At 35.2% G+C, this 27,999-nt stretch overlaps 2 protein-coding genes across 3 annotated transcripts in view; one reads left to right on the plus strand and one right to left on the minus strand.

The window, feature by feature from the left end:
* The window catches only part of rnls (renalase, FAD-dependent amine oxidase), a 51,697-nt gene extending 42,188 nt beyond the window's left edge, over positions 1-9,509 (minus strand). Inside the window, exons 1-4 of one of the 2 annotated variants that reach the window (XM_051125144.1) lie at positions 9,297-9,509; positions 7,933-8,038; positions 7,647-7,792; positions 6,255-6,413 (exon numbers count right to left, since the gene is read on the minus strand). In XM_051125144.1, coding sequence (XP_050981101.1) covers positions 6,255-6,413; positions 7,647-7,792; positions 7,933-8,038; positions 9,297-9,414 — 529 coding nt within the window. In that variant the 5' untranslated portion in view covers positions 9,415-9,509. Of the gene's footprint in view, positions 1-6,254; positions 6,417-7,646; positions 7,793-7,932; positions 8,039-9,296 lie in introns of both variants that reach the window. The other variant, XM_051125143.1, reaches the window with a different exon arrangement.
* Positions 9,510-9,941: 432 nt separating this feature from the next.
* Positions 9,942-27,998, plus strand: lipf (lipase, gastric). Its single transcript, XM_051124791.1, has 10 exons — positions 9,942-10,088; positions 10,842-10,953; positions 14,376-14,493; positions 18,411-18,609; positions 20,883-20,992; positions 21,253-21,389; positions 23,863-24,009; positions 24,103-24,174; positions 26,885-26,953; positions 27,415-27,998. The coding sequence occupies exons 1-10, from the start codon at positions 10,066-10,068 to the stop codon at positions 27,646-27,648; spliced, it is 1,221 nt and encodes a 406-aa protein (XP_050980748.1). The 5' UTR covers positions 9,942-10,065; the 3' UTR covers positions 27,649-27,998.
* Position 27,999: the final 1 nt, after the last annotated feature.

A 27,999-nucleotide genomic window follows, 5' to 3' on the forward strand; every position in this document is an offset into this window, starting at 1 on the left:
GTCGCTTAGTCACAGAACAAAAAAAAAACACATGAAATCCGTGACATTCGTTAACGGCTGCTCTATGTGGTAATACAATACATTGGGCAGGACATCCAGGACGCTTACCTATCCTTCATCGACCTCAAATATGGCTTATCTAAAATACTGTATGTAAGTAGCAATTTTACATGGCCGCTCAATCTTATGTTAACACAGAAAAATGTGTGCTATTTAAGGGTGTGTACACACTTGTCATGTTTGGTTCGATTAAAATGAACCCTGGTGTGATTGCTCTGTAAGTGCGGTTTGGGTCTTGAGATGGGTCTTAGTCCACTTCCAAATTAGCTCTGGTGCGGTTTGAATGATATATGAACGCAACATGGACCAAATACTTCTAAACGAACCAAAAACAGGAAGTAGTGACAAGATGCAACGCTATGTGACATGATTTTGCAAAGGGGTGTATTCAAAACAAAATGAGCAGAGGGCAAACGTGGAGCAACAAGGAGGTAAAGTGTCTTTTATGAGCTCATTGTGAGTTCGCAGGTGGTGAAACTAAAATCATATTCATGCAACAATGAGCGTGCTTAGTCCAGCAGACGGCATTGCGTGTGTTCGACTTAAAGCGGCGATGAGCAGACTGTTCAGTGAATGGGTACTTTGATGTAATACACCTGCAGTGCCGCTTTAAGTCAAATGCACCTTTTCCTTTTGTTTGGAGTGTTCGGTGAGTTTGGTCACGAAATATACGTCATTCAACCCGATTAATCAGGTTGTGAATGTATCACTATGTCTTTAGGTTCAGTATCTTTAGGCTCGCTGTCAAAAATGCCAGTGTGAACGCTAAATGGACCAGGACCAAATGTAGAATTATCCTTTTTGGTCCAGACCAAATAAACCAAACGAACAGAACTACAAGGGTGAACACACCCTAAGCGCCTGTGCGGATTGTGGAAGCTGAATAGTAATGCGCTCAATGCATGACAGAGGTGCTGGTGCGGTCAAAATACTCCATCATTTTTGGTCATACAGATAAAAGTAATACATCTTTCGAATCTGTAAAGACTCTACGTTTATTTGTGTTCGCCCACAATAACAACCAATCATTGCACTTTTGTAAAATAATGAAAGCAAACAGGATGTGCTTTCTGCCTTCTCTGTGAACTTGAGTGCATCAACAAAAAAAAATTACGGATAGTAAAATATCTATTTTAAAATAAACAAATTCAAATGGAAAACAATTATTCTCAAACTATGTAATCCATATGAAACATACATTCAGGTGCATCCACTAGCCTATACTGCAGAGATGACGAGTCGCCAAAAACAAAGCAAGCATTAATTTATCAATAAATTATAAAAATGCTAATGCAGTCTCCTTACTGTTTTTCCGTGACACATTCATATTATGATTTTTATGATGATTTAAATGATTTAAAATAAACGACTACTAGTGGACCAGAAAAATCTTTAGTCGAGGGCAGCCCTATTTAAAAGAACACCATTTATTTGAAATCTTTTGTAACCGTATAATTGTCTCCGTATAATCACTTTCACTTTTTTTTTTAATTTAATGCATCCTTGCTGAATAAAAGTATTATTTCTTTTAAAAACTAATTTTACTGACCCCAAACTTTTGAAGAGTAGTGTAATGAACAATAATATGGTTTGGGAAGCATTTACTCAGTTTAACACAGGAGAAAGAGCAGAAAATCTAAACCGTTTTTGTAGGCATTAGGTCAACTTCCTCTTTAGGGTCTTCTCTGTCTTTAACCACAAAAGCAGAAATGGTTCTGCATAGGCTTAAGCAAGCCTGCCAAAGTGGAAGTGAATTTTGATCAGATTCTAATTTTGAAATGTACTTATTCAGCCTCTTACTGCGTCGCTGGAGAACAGGCCCGACCACCTGTTATAGATTACATCCTCTGATGCGCAGGAAGAGCCAGACCCAGTGTTTCATGTTCAAAAATGCACTCTCCTTAGTTTGTGTTGCACATGTGCAGGCTTAGGGTGTGTGTATGCCTGTGACATGTGTCTTAAGCTAGAAAACATCCCTAAAGTGACTGTGGAGTTACTATGGAGGAAATCAGAGGTCTGAGAGCACTCAAACTTGTTATGTCACTCCAATTCAAAGGGACTGTGCCAGAGCTTGCAAAAGCTGCATTCCACTCTCTCATGTTAAGTTCTGGCAGCTGGCGGAGCATGTCAGTGACAGCAGACAGCTAGAATAAAAGAATTAAGGAAGAAAGTGTTGCCGAACGTGATGAAAAACATCCAAACATTAAGGAGGGGAATTTCTGGCCAAGAAGCGAGCAGAATGTGTCAGGAAGTCGGCTGCAACTGAACGCACCAGAGTTGGCAAAGCACCTCTGGCCCAAATGTATGTTCCATAACCCCAGTCAAACCGCTAACCCGAAATGTTCAGTAATATATTAGAGGAAACAAATCAGAGTCAAGTCCAGGGAGGGCTCCGATCCACATCAGGCACGCCACAGCCCAGCAGCACGCATAGAGTTCATTCATCTTTTGCAAATGATACACGCTCATATTTCCTCCTCATTTCCCCTGCACATGGAAAGCCACTGGGAAACCAAAGTCCATTGAATGGAAGGGCAGGGCTGTAAGGACGTGACTGTCACTGCATTCAGGTTAAAAGAAATGTGGAGCAGCCACATTTCATTTGTTTCTATGGCTATTCTGCTAATAAAACCACAAACAATGAGTAGATGTAACAGCCGTGTAAAGAACTGTTCAAGATGTAGGTCATTTTAGATATGGCTCATTTTGAATTTTGCAAAGCTGAATCAACCTCTGAAAATCCTGTCAACATAAATGTAAATAAAATAAAGTGCTGCATTACACCGCAAAACATAAACAAACCTTGCCGAAAGCCAAGAATACACAAAATTCATGTGGAATATGAATCAGTGTCATGTGAATCACTGCATGCTGCTACAGTGAAGAATGATCTACTTACTTTATCAAAAATACGACTTACAGTAACAGCCTGCAATAAATATCTGTGTAAGTCTATGATTTAAAATAAAAAAGTACCCCTATTTTTTTTTAAGAGTCGTTGATTTTCTTTTTATCATCTACAAATCCCTTTTTTGAGGCATTCTGGCTGTTCTTGTTCTGATAAAGAGGGCCAATTTTTTTTTAAATGAACAGTGAAAGCATAAAAAGCAAAACCAAAAAAAATATATTTTCTTAATTTAGTGTTACAGTTGCTTATAGCATTCTTTCAACCTCTAAAAACGGCACTAAAACAATTCGAATCAATTTGCTTTTGCATTCATAATTATTTTCACACGCATTAGACCTAAAGACCTAAAAATTGAGGTCAATAGACACTTCTGTAGAATCATGCTGTGATGAAGCAGGAAGTGTGAGGCATTCATTTTTTTTCAGCATGCAGCTCCAATCTGTGAAAATTATTTCCAGATTGCATCTCTGCAAGTGCCAGTGGCTCATACCTGCCTGCTGCCCCCAACTGTCGATCAGCCGCCACTACAAATAAGACCACTAACACGGTGACATCATGGCAAACAGGACAATGAAGACAAACTGAAAAACATTTTTCTACGTGTTGGTTGGTACCATCATTTTTGAGAATATAAAGCTTTTTTTCTCAACCTTTCTAGTCATATCAATACTATATAGCTTAAAATTTGGGGGTTGGTAACATTTTTTGGTCCCGCTTTATATTAGGTGGATTACATTTAAATTAATAATTTGAAACAATGCACTTATTGTGTATATACATGACTTTACATTGTACTTACATTTTGAAAAATACCTGCATGTAATTACATTTGTAATTAATTTCTGTAATTACATTTATAATTACACTGTAATATATATATAATTACACCTTAACCCACCCAAACCACCAAACTTGTCCCTAACCTTACCCGTATGCCATGTCATTAGCAGCAATAAAATATGAACAAAATAAGTACATTGTACTTATTTTTTGATGTAAGTACACAGTGAAATATTATTACAATTAAAAAACTGTTTTCTAATTTAATACATTTTAAATGGTAATTTATTCCTGTGATGGCAAAGTTACATTTTCAGCAGCCATTACTCAAGTCTTCAATTTCACACAATCTTTCAGAAATCATTCTAATATGTGGATTTGAGGCTGAAGAAACATTTCATTACTTAATATTTTTGTGGAAACCATAATAAATGTATTTCAGGATTCTACAACTTATTTGAAATAGAATTTTTGTGTAAGATTATAAATGTCTTTACTGTCACTTTAAATCAATTTAATGCATTCTATCTCAATAAAAATAGACTATTAATTTCGAAGAAAAAGAAATTAGTAACTTACTGGCACCAAAATGTTAAATGATAGTGTATATGATCTGGCATATGTTATAATTTAATAATTAAACAAATTTAAACAAATTGCCCTGGACAAGCCAGTGCCAAAGGCACTATAACTACACCTAAAATTAAGCAGCTAAATATATAAACTACGCCTCTGCTAGATGACTCATATACTTAAAATTATGAATACAAAAACTATAGATTCAGCTACCTCACAAAAGGTTACAAAACCTCCAACAGAATATGACGATATGTTGTAGGGAAACAAAGATGTACACAGCAGAGAAAAAGTCACAAATGAAAAACATAGCCCACTAAAAATGAAAGATCAGAAGGGTTTAAGGAATTTCAAGAAATGGCTGTAATATGTCTCCCAGGAGCAGTGTTTTTCTGAACACATGGGTTTTCTCACAGTAAAACCAGTCGTGACACAAAACAGAATAACACTTAAAAGAGTCCAAAAAGCCATGTCTTGTTGAAGTGGCTTTAAAATAACTATGATTTGACAGAAAAGCAGTTAAATGAGAGCCTACATTGACTTGAGCCTGCCAGACAATAAATCAACTTAATCTCCTTGGAAAAAATTCTCACCTCCAACTCTGAATGTGTATTTAAAAAGAAAACTGGCCAACAAATTGTGCATGAAGTTATTTTTTTCGTGCACATCTTGATGGGCCTCTTAGAGCGTCGACCTTCTTCTACATTGCGCTCAGTTATGTGCAGTCCTGTGCAACAGCACTGTGACATTGATCACATGGCCTCCATCTCCATCCAGACCACTTCAGATTAATTTTTCAGCTGCTCCAGCGCAGCCGTTTCATAGCGTATCAACGGCGTAGAGACCCATCCGCCTCTGCCCTACTTCTGCTGCTCTGTGCGTGACACCACAACCATTTAGAGCGCCGTATTTTCGCTAGCGACTCCTCCACCATTTTCAGCTGTCTCATTCCATTTTTCATTCATCCCTTAATTTGCGATGCAGCTCTTTTTCTGAGCCTGTGACTTTCTCCTCACACCCTGCATTATTCACAGTTTCTCAGAAGCTTCAATACCCAGAAGGCCCAGACCTGACTCTTCCATTTCCATATTTCTACTTAAGGACTTATGTTTTACCATTTCAAACAAGTCATACTGAGAATACCAATTTGGACCCTGATGCTAACCTGCAGCCATGAGGCAGCTGGAAAACAGTTTAAGATGGAGATATGGGGTCTCTGAAGCCCACCGGCCCAGGGCAAGTCTAAATGCATGTAAAGGAGAGGTGGACATGTGCATTTGAAAGCAGATCTGTGACTACTGAACACTGTTCAACTCTCCTGTTGTGTTAAACTCTGGTCAACTTTGGTGAAAGTTTGACCCCATTGGTTTCCATGTAATTTGCTAAAAATCGACACTGTAAAACACTTTCAAAGTGTCATGTAAAAACAGAATGAATAAATAATTCCCACCTACTTCTACTGTATTATTTCTATCGTGTTAGGGGTCAATTTGACCTATATTTATAAATAACAATTAAAAAAAAATTAATTTGGGGTAAAAAATGGTAAAGCCTCATCAAAGGTATTTTCTACTTTCATCTTTCATTCCATGACATCCAGGCAGGTAAAAAATATCCATCAGTAAACAATCTCAGAAACAGCTTTATTATTAATTTACTTGCTGTCATTTAGTTTCTTTAACTAAACTTATTTGAGTTGACTAAACTTAAAATTTAAGGCAGCGGGGTAACAATTTATTTTAAGTTGACTCAACAATTTTGTTTTTACAGTAATGACTATTTTGAAACTTATATTAAAAAAAATAAAATGCGACTTCACAAGGATATTTTGAACAGAAACAATGGCAACCGGCAAAACCAAAAGTCATATTTTAATTTTAAGGCCAACATGTGTGTATGTGTGTTTGCGGTGGTGTGGTAATGTACTCACAAGATCCCACGTCTCCATGCAGCTGAAGTATTTGCGGGACTGGCATGGTTAAAACCACTATGTCAAACTGTTCTGGTGCTCCCCCTTTGCGACACACTTCCCAGTCAGCGTCTTTTCGGTGAATGTGAGTGACATGTCGGTCGTAGAGCACCTCTGCTCCTGCTTGAGTGCGGAGGGGCACAATTGGCAATGTTGCACATAGCAAAACAAGTAAAAGGAGACAAAAAGGAAAAACAGGGAAAGAAAGAATTCCAAAGAAAGTCACACAGAAGGAAAGGTCAGATTATGTATCATCAAGATTTGGTTTATAGCACATGCAAATAGTTCTACATGATCTCTCATCTTAGATACAAGAGTGGAAAGAAACCCAATCCCACAGTTACACGGAAAACGCATCATTCGGAATTAGCACGTTATTTTTCACAAAAGGCTTAAGGTGATAGAACAATGCTGACAGCTGTATATGATATCAGTATCTGGGCGATGGTGATAAATAGTGTGCAAATACACATAATTCACTTCTCACATAAATCCCTTACTGTTTTGCTGATCTTAAAATAACTGTTGTTTCTCAGTGTTGCTGCACACATTAAAGCAGTTCCATCTGACTGCTGCTTTTTGTTCTTTGTTCCAGCACATGCACAATATCAAAACATCCTGAATTGTTTCTAAAGACTCGGTCAGATTATTGACTAAGAGCTGTGATCTCTGAACTCATAAATCAGCTTGCACGGTCTGGCCAAATTCTTCTGCCCTCTCTTTAGGAAATAAGACAAATTTCTAGAAAGGTAACATTTAGAAGGACCAACAGCTGGATGACTCAGGTCTTGCTGACCCAAAAATAATTTTCTGGCAGCACATTTCTGTCATTAAACAGCTGATGAAAAACAGCTGCTTTATGAACAACGATAAAATCGGTTATTAAATCTGTCTTGCTTCTCTGATTGTGTAAATATATAAAGAACATTTCTGTGTGAAATTACCCTGATGGAAAAGGCTACAGCGAATGCTATTTTTGCTATTTTAATACATGTTTTAAATGAAATGTAGACATTTTAATATATAAATTGACTGGCATTTTTGATGGAAAACTGTTCGCATGGCTTAAAAGTCTCTTATGCCAAGAGACTCACAAAGGCTGCATATATTTGATTAAAATACAGTAAAAACAGTGATACTGTGAAAAATTGTTACCAATTAAAATAACTGTTTTCTATTTTAATATACTGCCATTTAATGCATCCTTGCTGAATAAGTATTAATTTCATTAAAAAAAAGCAACTGACCCTAAACTTTTTAATAGTAGTGTATATCAGTATGACTTGGAGCAAAACCAGAAGGAAAAATCAGCAATTTTTGTAAAGAAGTTGAACCTAAACTCAAATAACCTACCTGACTCTTTAAGATAGTGCTTGACAATGGATGAGACCCCGTGGGGCGTTACATAGTTCACAATTCCTTCTTCCTTTAACATCATGCCTTCAACAGGAGCAACGAGAGGTTTTAAAATCTCTTGTGCTAAGAGTTCTTCGTAAAAACTAAAAATAACAAAAAAGCATTAGTCACTACAAGAATAATTTACAACAGTTATTTTTACATAATTAAATTGAAAAAACAACTTTTCCTCATTAAATAAGACACTATAACAGATCAGATATAGTTCAGAGAAGTTGCCTACCTGCTGTGAATACGAGCATAGTATGGTGTGGCCGTTATATATTGAGCACCAAGATCAACTGTGCATGAAGGATCATTTGAACTTCTGCTTGTGGACATTCTCCCCCCTATAAAATTCATGCAAAATTTCTTCACCGTCTATTCAAAATATCATCAGGTCTAAGCAAGGTGACATATAAAATGATACTTTTTAATTATAAGAGATAAAAGAAACATCTAAATAAAAACAATGATTTAACATCAAAGTACTTGCATAAAACATCAGTAATTACATTACTAATGCACAAACTTGCAAAAATGCTGCTGATGACCAAAAAGACAAAAAACAAAAAAACATTGTACTCTTGTGAATGTGCGTTGACTGACACGAAAGAGATAAAATTGTTGAATAACGTCATTGTTTTCCTTTTCTTTTCTTTTCTTTTCTTTTCACACAAAAAGTATTCTTGTACTTTCATTAAAATTAAGGTTGAACCACTGCTGTCACAAGGACTATTTTAACAATGTTCTTACTACCTCTATGGGCCTTGAACGTGGTAGTTGTGTTGCTGTCTATGGAGGGTTAGAAAGCTCTCGGATTTCATCAAAAATACCTTAATTTGTGTTCCAAAGATGAAAAAAGGTCTTACGGGTTTGGAACGACATGAGAGTGAGTAATTAATGACAGAATTTTCATTTTGAGGTGAACTAACTCTTTAAACCTGTTCCTCATAAAAAGCAGAGTTTTGGTAAAATTGACTTTGAATGGATGAATAGAAATCTTCTAGGTTTCAATAAAAATATCTTAATTTGTGTTTCGAATGACATAAGGATGAATAAATGAAACCAGATTTGTGTGTGTGTCTGTGTACAAACCTTTTAAGGTTATTGTCAGTAAGCAGTGGTCTTGTGTGATTTTGTATTTCAAGAATATTTGTTCTGTGTAGTTTTTACCCATATTGAGTATTTGCATCTAATCATCCACATTCTAATCAATGTGTTATTTGATGAGATTTGAAGTGGGCGTGTCTTGTCAGTCAAAGGACAAAGTTCAAGAGTTGCCTCCAAACTGGTTGTCATGTATTGAAATGCAATGGGGACTTGCAGTCGCAGTCTGTCATTTTAGGCGAAGAGTCAATAAAATAATTTGACGTCGGAAATTTCTTATAATAAAGCTTAAGTTACTAAGTGTCATATCTACTTACTTTCTCTCAGATCTGCTTAGAACAGCGTTTTGACATGTGTGCAACCTTAATGAATGACAGTTTGCTGCACATCCCTTTAATTCAATGATTTAAACGCGCGAGGCACCCACAACTCGATGAAATGTTTCACATCAGTACATAAAGTAAACATTCTTTGAGTCAAAACAGATAAGATGCTAACCTGCACCCCGAGATTTGTCCCACACGACTATATTAACCTTCTTTGGCAGCTTCCTCCGCAGCAGACAGGCACATAAACTGCCTGTAAGTCCAGCACCAACTATTAAAACTCGAGACATTTTTAGAAAAGGTAAATAAGCAACTGCTTATGTAAAACAGCAAAGCGATCTTGCTTGTTTGAAGAGTTCACGCAATTTAGCACCCTGTTCCTTTAAGAATTATGAAAGGTCGAAATGTTTTTTGTTGGCCAACCAAAACATTCCCTTGGTTATGTGACTGACGTGTATGCACAACATATCCAAACTTCAAAACAATAATAATAACATAAAGTTATATTTTAGGTTTTATATATATTATATTAGGTATACAGGTAGTTGGAAGACAGAGTACGAACTCTAATGTGTGTGTGTGTGTTTTTTTTTTTTTTTTTTTGCATTTACAGTAATTCAAAATTCTTATTTAGTAGCCGACAATTAGTTCAAGTGACCACCGCAAATCACAGTTTGTAATTTTATAGTCTCACTATCTAAAAAAAAAGTAAAGAAACCTAATGACGACATCAGTTTGACAAACATTTAAATAATTATTAATTAAGAAAAGCAGCTAATACATGAATACATCTCTCTATTCAAGAAAGGGGACTGATTGATTAAAGGGGTCAAGAACAGTGATCAGGTCATGATGTCACTGTCAGCTGATCCTAAACCATTTTCATAGCTATCAGTGTGGTCAGTACTGATGCTCCACACTTTTAATTTCAGTACGCTGCTATGGAGGGCTTAACCGAAGTTGGGTGAGTTTCGTTATTTAGTGCTTAGTATCATTTAATAAACACACTTCATCAGACCATTAGCCTCGATCAGTTTAAAACGATCATATTTATTTATGTGCTACAAGAAATCACGTAGTGGCGACTCAGTGAATTAGCAATGAACGAACTTACTGTACGATGAAGTGTGTGAAGCTACTATGTAATTACAGTGATTTAAACGTTTTGTTTGCACCGACCGATTTTCGTGCTTTTGCTAATATTTCAAAAGCCCTGCCTTGGCTACCTAAACCATGGTTTTGAGGTGTGACGAGAACTGCTTTCGTTTTGTGAAAACGCAGTTGCGACAATAAACATTTAAACCTTGCTTAAACTATAATGTGCCTTAATAAAGACAAACGACATTGTGTGTGTAATAGCCTAGCTTATACAATATTTATGATGACATGAATGTGTAAAAACATTTTCCATGCTCATTCTGTATTTGCTTCCTAATCAAACTTCTCTCACATAATAAAGTACAGTCAGTGATGTTCAGCAGTGTTTTGGCAGCTTGTTTTGTCTGAACAAACAAGGATTTAGCTACACCGACCTTGTATTTTCATGTTAAGTATCGCTTAACTTACTTTAAAGTCACGTGATACATGTTTAGCAACACCAAACAATGTATTGAATTTATTGGCTGGTGAAGATTAGCATAGCTTTTTAAAACTGGTTTAGATTAACGTGTCTTGGGAGACCTTGTATGTTAAGTCACTGTTTGTGAATGTTCAACAGAAAGATGTCAAGGCTGGTGTTTTCTCTGGTGCTGCTTACATCTGGGCTGGTTCAGTGCAGGCCGCCAGTTCAGGACAAGACAGGACTGGACCCTGAAGTAAATATGAACATTGTGAGTAGCCAGTAATTACAACTTATATGTAATAAGCTGCAATGAGTGTACTTCATTATTGTCCAGCAAATTGCAAATAAGTGCTAAAACACCATAAATATAAAATAAATTAAGGTAAATTGGGTCACTATTGCCATTCATTCCAATGACATCCAACAAAGTCAATCAACAACATTCATATCAGCTATGTGGACAATACTGTTCACTTTGTGAAAATGTGGTTGAGTTACTAAAGTGTAATATAGTGTGAATATGCAGCTCACACTCAAAGTGAAACAAGAAAACACATACATTTTATTCAGAGACCCAAACTAAGAAAAAATAGGCAATTTGATGCAGATGTTGTTATTTATATGGCCAGAAAAAAGATGAAATTCTAATAGCTTGTACTGTAGATCAGTTTTCTAGCTTTATCTGCTTTAGCTGACCTCATGCATGTCATGTCATATTAGGCCTGTAGTAAACTTTGCACTACATTTGTAATATTTACAGTTCTCTGGTTTGTCACATGCTCTAGAGAGAAGTGGACTATCTCTATTATTAGTTGACTATCTCTATAAAAAATATATTTTGCACTTTGTCCTACCGTGATTAACCATGGCTCTTGGGAACTGAATGCAGCGTACATCATCATGTTATCACTTGTAAAAGTGTATATTAGCTCTTGGTTCATTAGCGTTTCAAAGAATATGTGAAACAGGAAAGAGAAACATAATTCACCAGTTAAGCAATTTTTTTATTTATAATTGACATTAGACAGCTTTGTGTAACATATTTTCCCACAGACTCTGAAAGGAAATGGTACTCTAAGTGACATTTGTGCACTTTCATGTGTGGTTAGATATGAAACAGAATTTCTTGGTTTAAATAAAGATATCTCATAATCATTGTTTGAGGATTTGCACAGGTCAAATAACCATTCGCAGAAATGCTGATAAGACAGTGATTTGTTGGTTTTAATACAATAACTGGGTTTTATACTCTGCTTTTCACATACTTGCTTTCATAAGAAGATAATTAAGCCTTAAAAGTTTGTCACTTGGGCTACTTAAAAGAATAGTTCACCCAAAAATGAAAATTTTGTTTTTATTTTTTTCATTGGAACATAATAAGAGAATTTTCCTTTTCAAGAACCCCCATTTTGGCATGGGGACATAAATGACAAAAATTAAAATTAAAAATTAAAAGGTTGCAGATCATGAGTCTTTCTGACTAGATACATAATCAGCATATGTTTACAATGCTGACACTTGAAAGTTTACTGTTTAAGAGTCAGATTTACTCTGTTATGAATATGGAGATATATAACCACAAACATGTATAAAAATGATGGGGATGTGGTAAATGGTTTTAGAAACAGTGAAGCTGAAGCCACAAGTGTGATCATGCATCATTTCAAATTTGAGGAAGTTATATCTAAAACTGTGAATTTTCTGACATTTTCTAAGACAGTGTTATGTGTGTTTTTAGAGAAGGCTAATAAAAGGCAAAAAAAAAATTTATTGGCCTCTGTAAGCTCTCCTGCATGCTATTGTCAGATGTCTGGCCTGGCAAACTGCCCCATTCATGTTTTTATTGTTCTCACTAGACAAACCTTTCACACCTCCGACAGGTATGAGACATAATCATCATTATTCTTTTGTTTTTATTCAGCCATTATTAGCTTTTATTCTGCCATTAAATGGCTTACCAGTCCAAATTTCTTTGATCACAATATACATTTACCCGCCTATTAAGTGCGACCTTACATTAAATGTGACCTTACATTAATTATTTTCCAAAATACACCATGAAGCATGAGTGCACCTTTTAAGTTGGTGCATTAGAGCTAACATTAGCATCAAGCTAGACTACATTAACTAGATTAATAGTAAGCTTTTACTCAAACCTCACTTTAAACAGTGTTTGTAATAACCTTGGTTTGCAAACATGCTGGTTATTGAAATATGCTATTTATAGCCTTTTATAAGCAGCTAATCGCTGCACCTGCTTACAATTTACCATGTAAACATTCTTTATTTTTATGAAAATACCCCAAATCTCATGAAAATCACATACAAATCTTATACTGTTGTAATCATGCATCCATTAGCTTCATGTTTCATGTGTAGAAGCATTTATCTGGGTTTGTTGTGGGTATAAAAAAACCCACGAAAGAACAGGTTATGATCACGCAATATGATTCACATTTGAACGGCGAATAAGCTTTCTCTGAGTTGCAATAGCGAGTGCAGAAGAGAAAACATACCAAGACAGCACTGGAAGCTGCTAATGCTCATCAGATCACCTTATTCAGTATAAAATAAATAGAAATGATGCATCTTTCTGAAGAAATATGACGTAAACATGTAAAAATATCAATATTTTTCCAAGTATGCACACTTTTGGACTAAAAGCCTTCATGGATGCTGTTCACTGAAGCTATTTGAACACAAATAAACCGTGGCAAACGTGACTGAATATGAATGCGTGCTGTTATTCTATTCAGAATATCATACATTACCGATTTTTTATTTTGCACTCCTGACATAAATTAAGAAACATCCATAAGAAAAGATTTGGAGCTCAGATATATTTGCTCTAGATTCCAGGATAAATTATATATTTTTATAATGCAGCCATTAAGTTCTCCATATTTTCAGTAGCTGGTCACATTCTGCATTTCATCAGACTTATTTTTCCTCTTGCATCTTCATTCTGCAGAAGTAGACAAAATATTTCTTGTTTCCAACACACACTATTTCTGCATTAAAAGAGGATGAAAACGAGAGAGAGAGAGTGTGTGTGAGAGAGAGAGAAGCACATCCCCCAGTGCTTCCCCTCCCCATAATGTGTGTTGAGCCAGCAGTGGGTTTATCCTTAAGTGGCCTAAAGTAGAATGAGCAGACAGAAGACCCAGGGGGAGTGGGAAATTGCAGAGCCTTTAATTATGCATGGGGAGATTGCATGGCAGGCCTGGAACCAACAAGCTCACACAGTTTCTTTGAAGTCTCTGATTATAATTTATCTCATATCTGAAGCAGAAGGAGGAGCAGTGTGACACCATACAGCTGAAATAATTGTGCTCTTGAAAAGACAAATGACTAAACTAAGAATTTAAGCTGAACTGGTGTTTTTAAATTTTAAAAATACTGCCACGTTGATGACATTTATTGTAGACCTTAGCAAAGAAGAAATGTAGCTATTCTTAAAAAATACTTAGGCCTTATATTTCTTCTTCAAATGGATGACATTATACTGCTTTCATCAGAATAGAACAATGCGTATGCTATTTTAAAGTGTTTTATTGTCTAAAGTGAGAATGTGTTTGCTGTTCAGTTTAATTTTCTTCTTACATGGAGCTGTGCTTCCATTGATTTCTCCATGCTGTCATGCTTCTCATGGACTTTGCCCATGTTCCCCGTTGTGTTTGTCTCTTGTAGAGTGAGATCATCAGACACTGGGGCTACCCAGCTGAAGAATTTGAAGTGGTCACCGAGGACGGATACATCCTGAGCGTCAACCGTATCCCACATGGCGTCAAAAACAAGGATGGACAAGGTAAAGGTTTGAGTTGGTGTGCCCAAAGATTTGAATGAGCCCATTCATGCTTCTGTGTTGCTTGCGTTAGTGTGAATTATTAAAGATGGGAGCTTTCTGTCTGAAAGAGGAATGTCTGTAAAATGAACTCTGAATTCTCACCATTCACTGCTTCACTATGAAGCCATTACGAAACATACAGTCACATGAATGCACTGGGTGAGATTTCCACATCTGAACCTTAACATCTTAACATCCCATGGTTTTTAATAGTCACGCAGCAATTTAAAGAGGGGAGAGAAGCGGTTTTGGATGAGTCAGTCTCGTATGGTGGAGGAACTCCTGTAATACGCTCATGTAATCTAACCCACACACAATGTCTTCTTAGGGTTTTCTTTTCGTTAATATCAAGATCTCATCACCTCTTGTGATACTGTGAGTTTATTAGAAGATAGTGTTTCATAAATTGATTAAGTTGATTAAGCAGGAGTCACAAACCAACTAAAGTTGACCCCTACGAGTTTGTGTAATATGATACATATATGTATATAAAAATAACTAAGATTTTTGAATTTATGTGATTTATGTGTGTGTGTGTGTGTGTGTGTGTGTGTATTATAGATATTTCATATTTTACATTACAATGTTGCGATGCTTAATTTATTTGCACAATGTAATACATTTAATTATTATTTTGATGTAATTATTTATTTTGATATAAAACTTAATATCTGTTATTTACAGTTGAGGTCAAAAGTTTACATACACCTTGCAGAATCTGCAAAATGTTACTTTTTTACCAAAATAAGAGGGATCATACAAAATGCATGTTATTTTTTATTTAGCACTGACCTGAACAAGATATTTAGCATAAAAGGCGTTCATATATAGTCCACAAGAAAAATGACCCTATTCAAAAGTTTACATACACTTGATACTTAACAGGTGTTGTTACCTGAATGATCCACAGACCACAGCTGTGTGTTTTTTTTTTTTTGTTTTAGTGATAGTTGTTCATGAGTCGCTTGTTTGTCCTGAACAGTTAAACTGCCCGCTGTTCTTCAGAAAAAAATCCTTCAGGTCCGACAGATTCTTTGGTTTTTCAACATTTTTGTGTTTGAACTCTTTCCAACAATGACTGTATGATTTTGAGATTCATATTTTCACACTGAGGACAACTGGAAAGCATAAAAGTATCCTCTGTAGCTTCTGAACAGCAGTATTAAATGAAAAAATATGATATTTTGGCAGAATAAGAAAAATGTACACATTTTCATTCTGTTCAAAAGTTTACACCCCTGGATCTTAATGCATCGTTTTTCCTTCTGGAGCATCAGTGAGAACTTTCTGTAATAGTTGCATATGACTCCCTCAGTTGTCCTCAGTGAAAAGATGGATCTCAAAATCATACAGTCATTGTTGGAAAGGGTTAAAATACACAAAATTGCTGAAAAACCAAAGAATTTGTGGGACCTAGAGGATTTTTCTGAAGAACAGGGGGCAGTTTACCTGTTCAGGGTTAACAAGGGACTCGTAACCAACTATCACCAAACAAAACAAAAAACACAGAAACAGTTGTGGATCACTCAGGTAACAACATCATAAGAATCAAGCGTATATAAATTTTGAATGGGGTCATTTTTATAAATTCAACAATTATTTTCTCTAGTGGACTATATGAAAACATCTTTTATGTGAAATATCTTATTCAGGTCAGTGCTAAATAAAAAAATAACAAGCATTCTGTGAGATTTTGGTAAAATAATTAACATATTAACGTTAACATACGTAAACTTTTGACCTCAACTGTATCAATCTATGGACATAAGAATAAAATAATAAATACTGAAAGCTATTTTGTATCAAGCTAGTATTGTAAAAGGTGCATCTCTAGAATAAATCAGTGGCAGCTATGATGTCATCAGCTGAAAAACAAAGAAATCTCTGTGATGATAAAGCAGGCTGAAATCGGTTCAGTACAGATGAGTGTTATTGTGGTGTTAATGTTGTCGTTCCTCCACAATAGTGCTTCTGGAATCAGTATTCAGTTTGATATTTAGCGCTCCCCATATTTCATTAATGAGCAGAGAGATCTCTAAAGCTCATGCTCTCACACTAATCTCGCCAGGGACGCCACTGGAGCGGAAAACCAATTCAACAGCCATACATCAGCTTCCACTCTCCCTCGCTGTGCTAACACAATGTCTCATGTTTTTCTAAATGAGAATACATTTCCCCGACACAAATCCCTCTGCTGGAGGATTTGAGGGCCTTTGAGAAACTTTGGCCTTGTGCATCTTTGCTTTTCACTCATTGTATTAGATTAAGAGCGTTGTTGGCTGCGTTCTTGTGTTTGACCTTCAGAATAAAATTGGCTTATGCAAATGAACGTGGAAATGTGTTCAGTACATTGATAACCGTACTTAATCAGGAAGACTGGGAATTTCGAAGACCACGTTAACAAGACAAACCCTGTGAGGCATTTTTGTTTTATGCTGACGCTTTACGCTTAAAGCTGTGTGTGTCTGTGTGTGCTGGGAGCTGGTAAATGTTAATAATAAATTCTGATATGTGATAAATAAGTAAAGAGCCATCAAGCTGTTTGTTTCAGTGGATGGCTGGTGCTGAGTGGTGTGACGTTGGGTGTGATAAGCACTGAAGCTCTGAGGTGGCACACAGGAGATGCAACTCATTTCCTGCTGTCCCAGTTCTCCAAGTCACACGAGACAATATTCTGCATGGCTCAAAGAAACACCAAGGAATGACAATATTTTTTAGCACCAAGTGAGGTTTCCCAAAGACACACTCATTCTTTTCTCCAGATCTAGTGAATTTTTCAAAAACACTTTAAATGCAATCCGTACACACAATAATTTCAATACAACCCTTCTGTGACAAGTATATATTTAATTTTGGAGTTAAAATAATTTAGATATTTTTCTTTTAAGTTAAAAATGCCAGGGTGATATAACTGTCATTAAAAATGACTCATTTAAAGAATTACATTTATTATTTCATTTAATTTATGTTGATTTTACTTATTTTTATTATTAGATAAAATAGTGATATTTTAAGAAAATTGCTTCACTAATAATTAATAATAGAAAAACCTTGTCTGGCAAATCAAATGATGTGGTGCAAGAAACAATTAGAAACAGAAAAAAAGGAAAAACTAAAGAAAAACATAAAAAGAGACACACCTGCAGGTACACCACAGTGTGTATCAATATTAGTCTCTTAAAATATCAGATAACTTGACTTTTATGAGAAGGCAAGATTAACATTAATAATTGATGATATTTGTAAAAACTAGTTTTTACATTGAAAAATATATTTCAAAGTAAAATAGTGAGTAAGATGTGTACTTTCACGTATTCAAAGTGTAAGAAAAATATAGTATTTTTTACTTGATGGCATTTAAATTAAACTTTTCCTTAAAATCATATTCATTTTTCTCAAAATCATATGCAAACAACACAAACAGATTAATATGTGGGGTTTAAAGCAGTGATTTCCTTTGAACTTCATTTCCCATAAACCCTATCCTGAATCATTGTGCAACTGCTCTCCTGGGATTGTTCTGCAGTTATGTAAAATGTTAAGTCTCCAGCTCCGCACCACTTCCAAAGTCTTACTGTGCGAGTTGCAGGGTTTAGGGGTGTAGAAAGAATGGCTGGTATGAAGTCAAACAATGCTATCAGCTCAAGGTCTGTTTGTGCTACTAAGAGGACCAGCTCACATCCTGTTTCTGACAGATATTCACGATAAAGGTCCCAAAAAAGAAAGGATGGCATTATCAGTGTAAAGCTAATGCACATACTCCCTCTGCTGGCCAAACATGTAACCTCTAAAAAACATATATGGGTATAATTGATTAAGTTTGCATCCATTGAAAGGTTTTGTGACCTTTTTTATCTTTTGATTCTTATTTATGACAGAAGTCAAGCCTGTAGTATTCCTCCAACATGGTCTTCTTGCTGCTGGAAGTAATTGGGTGACAAACCTGCCAAACACCAGCCTGGGTTTCCTCCTAGCTGAGGCTGGATTTGACGTGTGGATAGGCAACAGTCGTGGGAACACCTGGTCCAGAAAACACATCAGCCTTGACCCTAAACAGAAAGAATACTGGCAGTTCAGGTACAAGCACAACATTCTTGTTCAGTGTGTTATTCTGTGGTTTACACTCTTTCAGCAAATACCAACCTTTCTAGTTTTTAAGAAAGTTAGGATAAACATTTAAAAAAAATGTTTTTACATACACTACCATTTTTATTCACAAACTCTCTTATGCTCACCAAAACTATTTATTTGATCAAAAATACAGTATAACAGTAATATTACAATTACAATTTATAAATAATAATGATTTAAAAAAAGTTTTGTATTGAAATATATTTTAAAATGTAATTTATTCCTGTGATGACAAAGCTGAATTTTCAGCAGCCATTACTCTAGTCTTCAGTCTCACATGATCCTTCAGAAACCATTCTAATATGCTGATTTGTTACTCAAATAATTTATTATGATCAACATTTGTGCTGCCTAATATTTTTGTACAAACTGTGATACATTTTCATCAGCGTTTTTTAGAGTTTATTTGAAAAAACAGCAGTTTATTTGAAATAGAAATCTTTTTCTAGTAAATCTTCCTTGTACAGTCATTGCCAAAAATATCGGCAACCTTGCAATTCTGTCAGAAAATGCAACCCTTTTCTCAGAAAATTGTTGCAGTTGCAAATGTTTTTTTGTTTGTTTGCATTGGAACAACACAAAAAAACAGAGAAGAAAAGTCAAATCTGATACAATTCCACACAGAACCCACAAAATGCACTGGACAGAATTACTGGCACCCTTAACTTAATATTTGGTCTTTTGCAAACTGCTCCAGGTCATTCAGATTTGAAGGATGCCTTCTCCCAACTGCTGTTTTGAGATTTCTCCACAGGTATTCTATGGGATTCAGATCTGGACTCATTGCTGGCCATTTCAGAGCTCTCCAGTGCTTTGTTTGTAACCATTTCTGAGTGCTTTTTGAAGTGTGTTTCGGGTCATTGTCCCTGCTGGAAGACCCATGACCTCTGGTGGAGACGCAGCTTTCTGACACTGGCCACTACGCTGCGCCCCAAAATTCTGTGGTAATCATCAGATTTCATGATACCGTTCACACAGTCATGGCATCCAGTGCCAGAAGCAGAAAAGCAACCCCAAAACATCTTTGAACCTCCACCATGTTTGACTGTAGGGACTGTGTTCTTTTCTTTGAAGGCCTCATTTCTTTTTCTGTAAACAGTGCCATGATGTCCCTTACCAAAAAGCTCTACTTTTGTCTCATCTGTCCACAGTACGTTCTCCCAGAAGGATTGTGGTTTTGTCACATAAGTTTTGGAAAACTCCAGTCTTGTTTTTTATGCAGTAGTGTCCTCTTGGGTCTCCTACCATAGCGTCCCTTTTCATTCAGATGATGACGGATTGTGCAAGTTGACACTGTTGTACCCTGTGTCTGCAGATCAGCTTGAATTTGTTTGGAAGTTAATTGGGGTTCTTTATCCACCATTCAAACAATCCTTTGTTGTAATTTTTCATTAATTTTGCTCTTCCGTCCACGTCCAGGGAGGTTAGCTACAGTACCATGTAAACCTCTTGATGATATTCCACACAGTGGACACAGGAACATTAAGATCTCTGGAGATGGACTTGTAGCCTTGAAATTGTCTATGTTTTTCCACAATTTTTTTCTCTCAAATCCACAGACAACTCTTTACACTTCTTTCTTTTTCCATTCTCTGTGTGACACACAACACAAAGGCTGAGTCAACTTTTCTCCATTTTAACTGGTTGCAAGTGTGATTACCTGTTACTTGCCACAGGTGTGTCTAAATACAAATTAAAGGAGCATCACATGTTTGAAAAGCAATTATTTCTTACAATTTTGACAAGATGCCAATAATTTTGTCCAGTTCATTTTTGATTTCTGTGTGAAATTTGATCAAGTTCGACTTTTCTTCTCTGTTTTTTGTGTTGTTGCAGTGCAAACAAAAACAATAAACACGTGAATACCAAAACATTTGCAGTTGGACCAGTTTTCTAAAGAAAAAAAGTGTTGCATTTTCTGACAGAAGAGTGCAAGAGTGCCGATATTTTTGGCCATGATTCTATGTCTTAAAGCACTCATTTCCTCTTTTCAGCTGACACTTGCATGCAGAGCTTGAAACCTAGTCTTACCTCAAAACTTGACATTACTCAAACTTGACTTTTTTTTTTTTTTTTTGCAAGCTTTGGTATTTCCTTCAGGAAATGCAGATCTAGTTCTTGTTTTTAGAATTCTCTGTTGGGTTAATAATGTATCAGCCTGAACTGAAAAAAACAATGTTTTTTTTTTTTTCTCTGTGTTGTTTGTGTGTGTGAGCCAGTCATGATGAACTGGCTAAGAAGGATCTTCCTGCAGTGATAAACTTCATTACAAAGACCACTGGCCAGGAGCAAATCTTTTATGTGGGCCATTCCCAGGGAACCACTATAGGTATCACCTATTATCTGCGCATTTTAGAGTAATTCATTATTTTGATCTGTGGAAATGTGACTCAGAGTTGTTATTCATCAAATCACTGGTCTACAAAATATGCTCAGGGATGTTATTGTGTGGGAACGTCTCACAGCAGCCTCTGTACTTCACACTTTTTGCTATGCATGGTGTGATTCCAAGTCCTATATATTTTTATATGATATACTTATATTTATATATTATTTTATATTATATATTTATTTCTTCTTGCTTCTCAGCATTCATCGCTTTCTCCACAATGCCAGAGCTGGCCAGCAAAATCAAGATGTTCTTTGCTCTGGCTCCTGTTGCCACAGTGGGGATGACCAAAAGCCCCATGACCAAATTGTCTGTTATTCCAGAGTTTCTCATTTGGGTGAGCATTTTATTAAAAACACTATTCTTTAGCTCTGTTCCAGAAAACTAGAAAACTCCCCTATTGGCTACATAGGCAGCTGCCATCTAAGTATCTGTCCTTTAAAATAATCTCAATTGATTTTAATAGTTTGGCACTACAATTTTGCATTGATACAATGTATACTAAATATAGACATTTTATTTTAATTATTGATCTTTTTCATTAAATATATATATATATATATCCTTTTGCTCTTGTGATGCCTTAAAATCTTTGTTGGCAGGTTTTGGAACAGAGCATATAACTCATATTTGGGTCAATATCACCCGGGCCTTTCAACCCTCACACTACTCAAAAATTTTGGTCTTTGGTCTTAATTTCTCATTCGCTTTATGTCATGTCATAAATAGTAGACACTGAAGTACTATAGAAACATATTAGCTGAGCTCCCACACATTTTTTAGATAATAATGGGCCATTATTCAAAGCATAAACCATAAGATATGTCCACCCTGTCATGGACATGTATATTACTGTTAAATACGTTTTCATTGCAATAGTAAGATGCAAATGATATTTTCTGAAAGGTATAATGTCTCTTTCCTAAACAGGGTATTTGTATGCTTTCAAATTATAAATACATAAAAGATTTTATGTAAACCATGCGTTTTTAAAGAAACTCATACAATTCGCAAATGTATTTTTTCTTATTTGGAGAAAACTGTAATATTTGGATGCAGTTTTTTATTTGCATGTTATTGCTCCCACACCTAGCTATTGAACACACTGGATTATACAGATATGATTGAAATATTATTTAAATAATATTATTTTAAAATATCAAGATGACAGGGTGGACCAGAACATGACGGGGTGGACACATAAAGCAGAACACAACAAAGCATGACAAAATATGACAATGAAACCCCCCAAAAAATATTATAATAATAAATAATATAATTATATTCTCAACCACAATGATATACCCCCCTCCCATTTATTTTAGTTTTTAGCAATATTAACTACAAATGAATGCTATGTCCACCCTGTCATGTGTATGTCCACCCTGTCGAGTGGCCGACATTTTGAGCTTCAGTGGACATTTTGAGCATTGGAGAACATTAGGAACATTAGGAGAACAAAATTTTAAAATTTTATGATTTGACTATATTCCACTCTCATTCAAATTTAATGAGCAGTGCCATAGACATAGCAAAATAACATGCATCCTACACAAAACTTTTTAAAAATCTAGAAAATGTATCTAAATAGCCAAGTAATGCTTTTGTTATGAACAGTGTTGGGGAAAGTTACTTTTAAAAGTAATGCATTACAATTTTGCATTACTCCCTGAAAAAGTAACTAATTACGTTACTTAGTTACTTTTTATGGAAAGTAATGCATTACATTACTTTTGCGTTACTTTTTAAATCTGGGCAGGGCTTGCTTCTTTGTTTTTAATATAAAACAATTCTAATGTAAAAGCCTTTTAACACCAAAAGTGAAATGAATTCACCTCAGGCTAAAGGAAAAGTACATTTATGCAGGAGATCACTCTTCAGCTATAAAAAATGAAGCACAAATGTTAGTTTATCTAAAGTAATTTTTGCTTGTTAGTATGGCTGAACTGCATCATCAAAGGTCAGCACCAAAGACACTGGTTAATAAAATGTTATTAAATATATAAAGGATATTTGTTTTATTTAACATATTTAATTATTGCAGTGTTGCGTCATATTCTGAGTTTGCATTACGCTGTTTTTATTTATTTTGAGTAATACAGAATCTGTTTTTTGTATATGAGATAAATTGATGCATGTTCACATTTAGTCTAGAATAGACTACATCATGTTTACTCCGAATTTCCTGGCAGGAGACTTGTCAATCAATTAATAGGGAAAAAAGTAACTGGCCTTACTTATTTGAAAAAGTAACTCAGATATTTTCTTAGAAATTCAAAAGTAAACGTTACTTTACAAGTTACTTGACAAAAGTAATATTATTATGTAACTCGCGTTACTTGTAATGCATTACCCCCAACACTGGTTATGAATATAAAAACTAATATAACCTATATAGCCTAATATAACACACCCTTTCATAGTCATTTTTATGTTATCATGGCAAATGAGTTGTTTATGTACAGGACACCAAAAGGCACCCTACAGTGATATTGACCTATTTATAGTGTTTTTACACATTAAAAAATGTAATGTTAAAGTATTTTCCTGGTAGTGGTAAAGACATAAATTACAGAACGTAACGTTACAGAAGTTAGTAGTCAATAAAATAGTGTTTACAATGGAAGTGAGTTTATGTTTTTTAAGGTTATTTGAAGACACAAGCAATTTTAAAGCCTTTTTACTTTATTATTTACATTTTAGGTTAACATATACCAGAGAAATGCTAATATCAGTTCAATAATACACATACAGCCATGATGATAATTTATCAGAATAATATATAGTTTGTTTGTTTTTGTTTTTTATAGGATCTCTTTGGACGAAAAGACTTCTTTCCTCAGAATGACTTGATTAAGTTTTTTGCCACTGAGTTCTGCAGCAGAAAGCCTTTGAGTGTGCTGTGCGGGAACGTCTTCTTTCTTCTCTGTGGTTTTGATGAGAAAAACCTAAACATGGTATAGCACTCTATTGCTTTGTTATATCATGCGTTTTTATGTTAGTGAGTTTGTTAATGTTCCTTCATTAGTTCCTTCATCTCTGTCTTTCAGAGCAGAACACCTGTTTACACAACACACTGCCCAGCAGGAACCTCTGTCCAAAACATGGTTCACTGGGCTCAGGTAAAAAACAACAAAAAGTATTGATACTTAAATAAAAAATATCAATACTAAGGTATGTTTTATTTACTAGTGATTTTGCTTATTTAACAAAAAATAATGCGTACAATATGCACTGAATTGGACATATCACCTATGTTAGTGAATATTGCGCAGGATAGTACTATTTTCCTGCTCATCTGAATGCACGCAAATGTTGCAAGACAGAAGCAATCAATCACAGAGAGCATTCACTCACTTCAGACAGTGCATTATTTTTAATATAAATTAATATATTAATAAATTAATACAAAGCATTGATGCTTTTGGGAACGGCAGCCCAGAACAATGCTTATCAAAGGACAGAAAAAAAAAATGTTTGAGTTACTTCACAAAATACAAACTGAAATTCTAGCCTACATAATTTGTGCAATTACATGTATTTAAATTACTGTTTAAAGTCCATTAATCTTGTTCTATTTTTTAGTAGTGTTAATATAAATAATACACCAAATAATTAACCATGTGTAAAAAAATATAAATTTAACAAGTTGCAATTAAGGCATATTAAATGTTTAAATGCATTTGAATTATAAAGTTAAGGGAGTATAACTGCATATTTTACTCTTAGTGATTTAATAAATGTTAATAAAAGTTAAGTTTAGAAGCGTCATATCTGTATCGATATCAATGATACTGGCCTTAAAAGTATCAGTATTGTATCAGAAACAAAATAAGTGGTATTGCCCATCCATACTTGCTAAATGTCCCTTTCCATCTGCAATACATTTCAAAACATCCCTACATTATTTCCTCAAAGTGAGTGAAAGCACAAACTCCAGAGGTTGTGACAGTTCCTTTATCTGTCTGACAGCACAATATCAGTGTGAACTGACAAAGCAGAGAAGCACTGAAGTGTCACAATAGGGGATTTTTGGCAAGGCCCACAGCTGCACTCTGTTGAGTTTGACATTTTCTGGACCTGTTCGATCACATTGGCCTGCATGTGTTTTCAAGTGTTCTCATAAAGGTTTTTTTTTTTATTTCCTCTAATTAAGAATTCTAAAGTTAGAAATTTGTCTAGAAATTCCAGATAAACAATAAAAACATCAAATAATATATTTTCAGAATAATACGCAAAGAATAATTATAATAATGTTATTAATGTCTTAATTTATATTCTCATTACTGCTGTTTGGGAAGCTTAAAGTGGAAGAACAGGACTGTGAACACAACCCTGCTTATCTAGATACTGCAAAAGGCTGAGAGATTTAGTGACGTAGTAGTTATACATAGAAGCAATTACTTGTAAATAGGGCTGTAACTAACGATTATTTTGGTAATCGAGTAATCTGTCGATTATTCTGACGATTGAGTGAACAATAGCCTTTAAATGACTTAAAATACATATATAATAGCGATGAGGCAATAATAATTAGCTCAAATAATTATTAAAAGCAAGTAATCATATAGTTTTATTGAACAAAACTATAAAAAATAACTTATTTTAAAATAACGATGAACAGTTAGCATATTGAGAAAGATGATGTATTCTGTTTGTGTAGGCTTAAAAAAGATTGGCCTTACAAATCTAATGAAATGTTGCATTCCCAGATGAACATTATAATAAACCCAAACTCAAACTCACACTCACATAACATTTGAGATGCTCCACACATGTAAATGATAACAGTTTGTGTAGCAGCATTTACTGTGAACAGAGAGACTCTGAGATGCACATACATAGCCTATACGCATGTACATAAAGTGCACATATTAAACCTGCATTGCATACACTGCCCTCCAAAAGTTTGGAAACGCCCTAGTAAAGTGGGGTTTTAGACAATATTGGCATGAATCCTTTTTAATTTGTGATAATTTTGCACTGACAAGGGACAACACAAATTACGAAAACATATTTTATTACATAAACAGTTTATACATAGGAAAAACTCATTTTCGATTCATCAAAATATCCACTATTAGCAGCTTTTGCAGCTCTGCATAATCTGGGCCTAAATTCATTGTATTCTAAACCTAATTGGCAATCGTTGTTGAAGCTATTAAGGTGTGCTGACCCAAAAACCTGGGCCATGTTTAAACCAGTAACCAGGCATCACAGCTGGCAAAGGGGCATGTCTGACTTTGACATGTATATATTGCCATTATTAAGTAATCAAAATGAAAATTATTATTGCTGCTCTTCAGTGATAATGTCAAGTTACTTTAATGTATTTGCACCAAAAAATGATAAGGATTTATGCTGATATCGTCCAAAACCACACTTTGCCAGGGGGTGCTTCCAAACTTTTGGAGGGCAGTGTATATTTATTTATTTATTCTTAATAGCATTATGCTTTATGATGACTTTTAAAGGGGTTTACCATGTGGAATGCACCACTTCCGGTATTTTGCAGATTACTCAGAATTCTAGAATTCTAGCATTACAGTCCTATTTGTAAAGATAATAAAATGCAGATGACACCTTTCTCAGTATGTCTTGGGGCTGGTTGACACTGCCTCACCAAATACCAACAACTCAATGTAAAGGTGTCTGTTGGATTTATGTTAAGAATCAACTGTTATGTTCACAATGACCCAATAAACACCAGCATGTTTCAGTAAAACCCACACAAATACTTCTTTTTGATAATGGAGGCACTATCAAACATCTGAACATTTAACTTTATAGTTTGACCTAATTTTAAGTACATTTCTTCTATTCTTTCTACAGGCTGTGAAAACCAGTAAGCTTATGGCATATGATTATGGAAAAGCTGGAAATATGGCACATTATAATCAGGTAACACTGAAGACTTGACTATTTCTCCCCTTAGTAGGAACCAAAAATTACAATTCTGTCATTATTTACTCATCATGTCATCATATATTTCCTCCTTCTGCTTAACACGAAAAAAAAAAAAAAAATTTTGGAATGTTGATAGCCAAACATATTCAGTTCCCTTTAACTACCGAAACCGAAACTGTTTAATTACTAACATTCTTCAAAATACTATGTCCTCTTTTGAGTTCCACAGAAGAGACAAAGACATACAGGTTTGGCACAACATGAGCATGAGTAAATGATGACAGAATTTCCCTTTAAGCTATTTTCACCACTAAAAATACAATTAACTTGCCTATCCAGGGCATTTTTGATATACTTTATTCTTGTGAGGAGCAAATGTGTCATGTTTGCTCTCACTCTGAGAGTAGTGAAACTGACCAGTGTTTAAAAGTCTTTTCCTGCTTCTCCCCCACCAGTCGACACCTCCCCTGTACAACGTGCGGGACATGACAGTCCCCACGGCTTTGTGGTCTGGGGGGCAGGACACTCTGGCTGATCCTCAGGACGTGGCTCTACTGCTTACACAGATACCTAAACTGGTGTATCACCGCGATATCAAACACTGGGAGCATCTGGACTTCATCTGGGGTTTGGATGCCCCACAAGAGATGTATAACAAAATGATTGAAATGATGAGGAAGAATGTGTGAAAAGACATTTCGAGTGAACAGTAGATTTTATCAGTAGTTTTTTAAACATTCATTGAGCTTGAGGTAATACTTGTGTGTTTGTTCTTTCTGCAAGCAGATGAACCCTTTTGCTTGAGGTGCTGGTAACCGAATCTGCAATTTGCGAATGCAAATTTGATATTACAAACTGATTTAAGCCTTCCGGCCAGTTTTAAACTCATGATCAGGTGTGGCCTTTCAATGTCTTTTAAACTTGAGCTTTTACTAACCACTACATCTTCATCATTTCATGACCTGTGTTATGGTATTGTCATTTAATGGACTGATTCTGTAAAACATGACTGGAAATAAACACACATTGGTGCAGAAGAC

The sequence above is a fragment of the Labeo rohita genome, chromosome 12, assembly GCF_022985175.1.
Source record: "Labeo rohita strain BAU-BD-2019 chromosome 12, IGBB_LRoh.1.0, whole genome shotgun sequence".
NCBI lineage: Eukaryota > Metazoa > Chordata > Actinopteri > Cypriniformes > Cyprinidae > Labeo > Labeo rohita.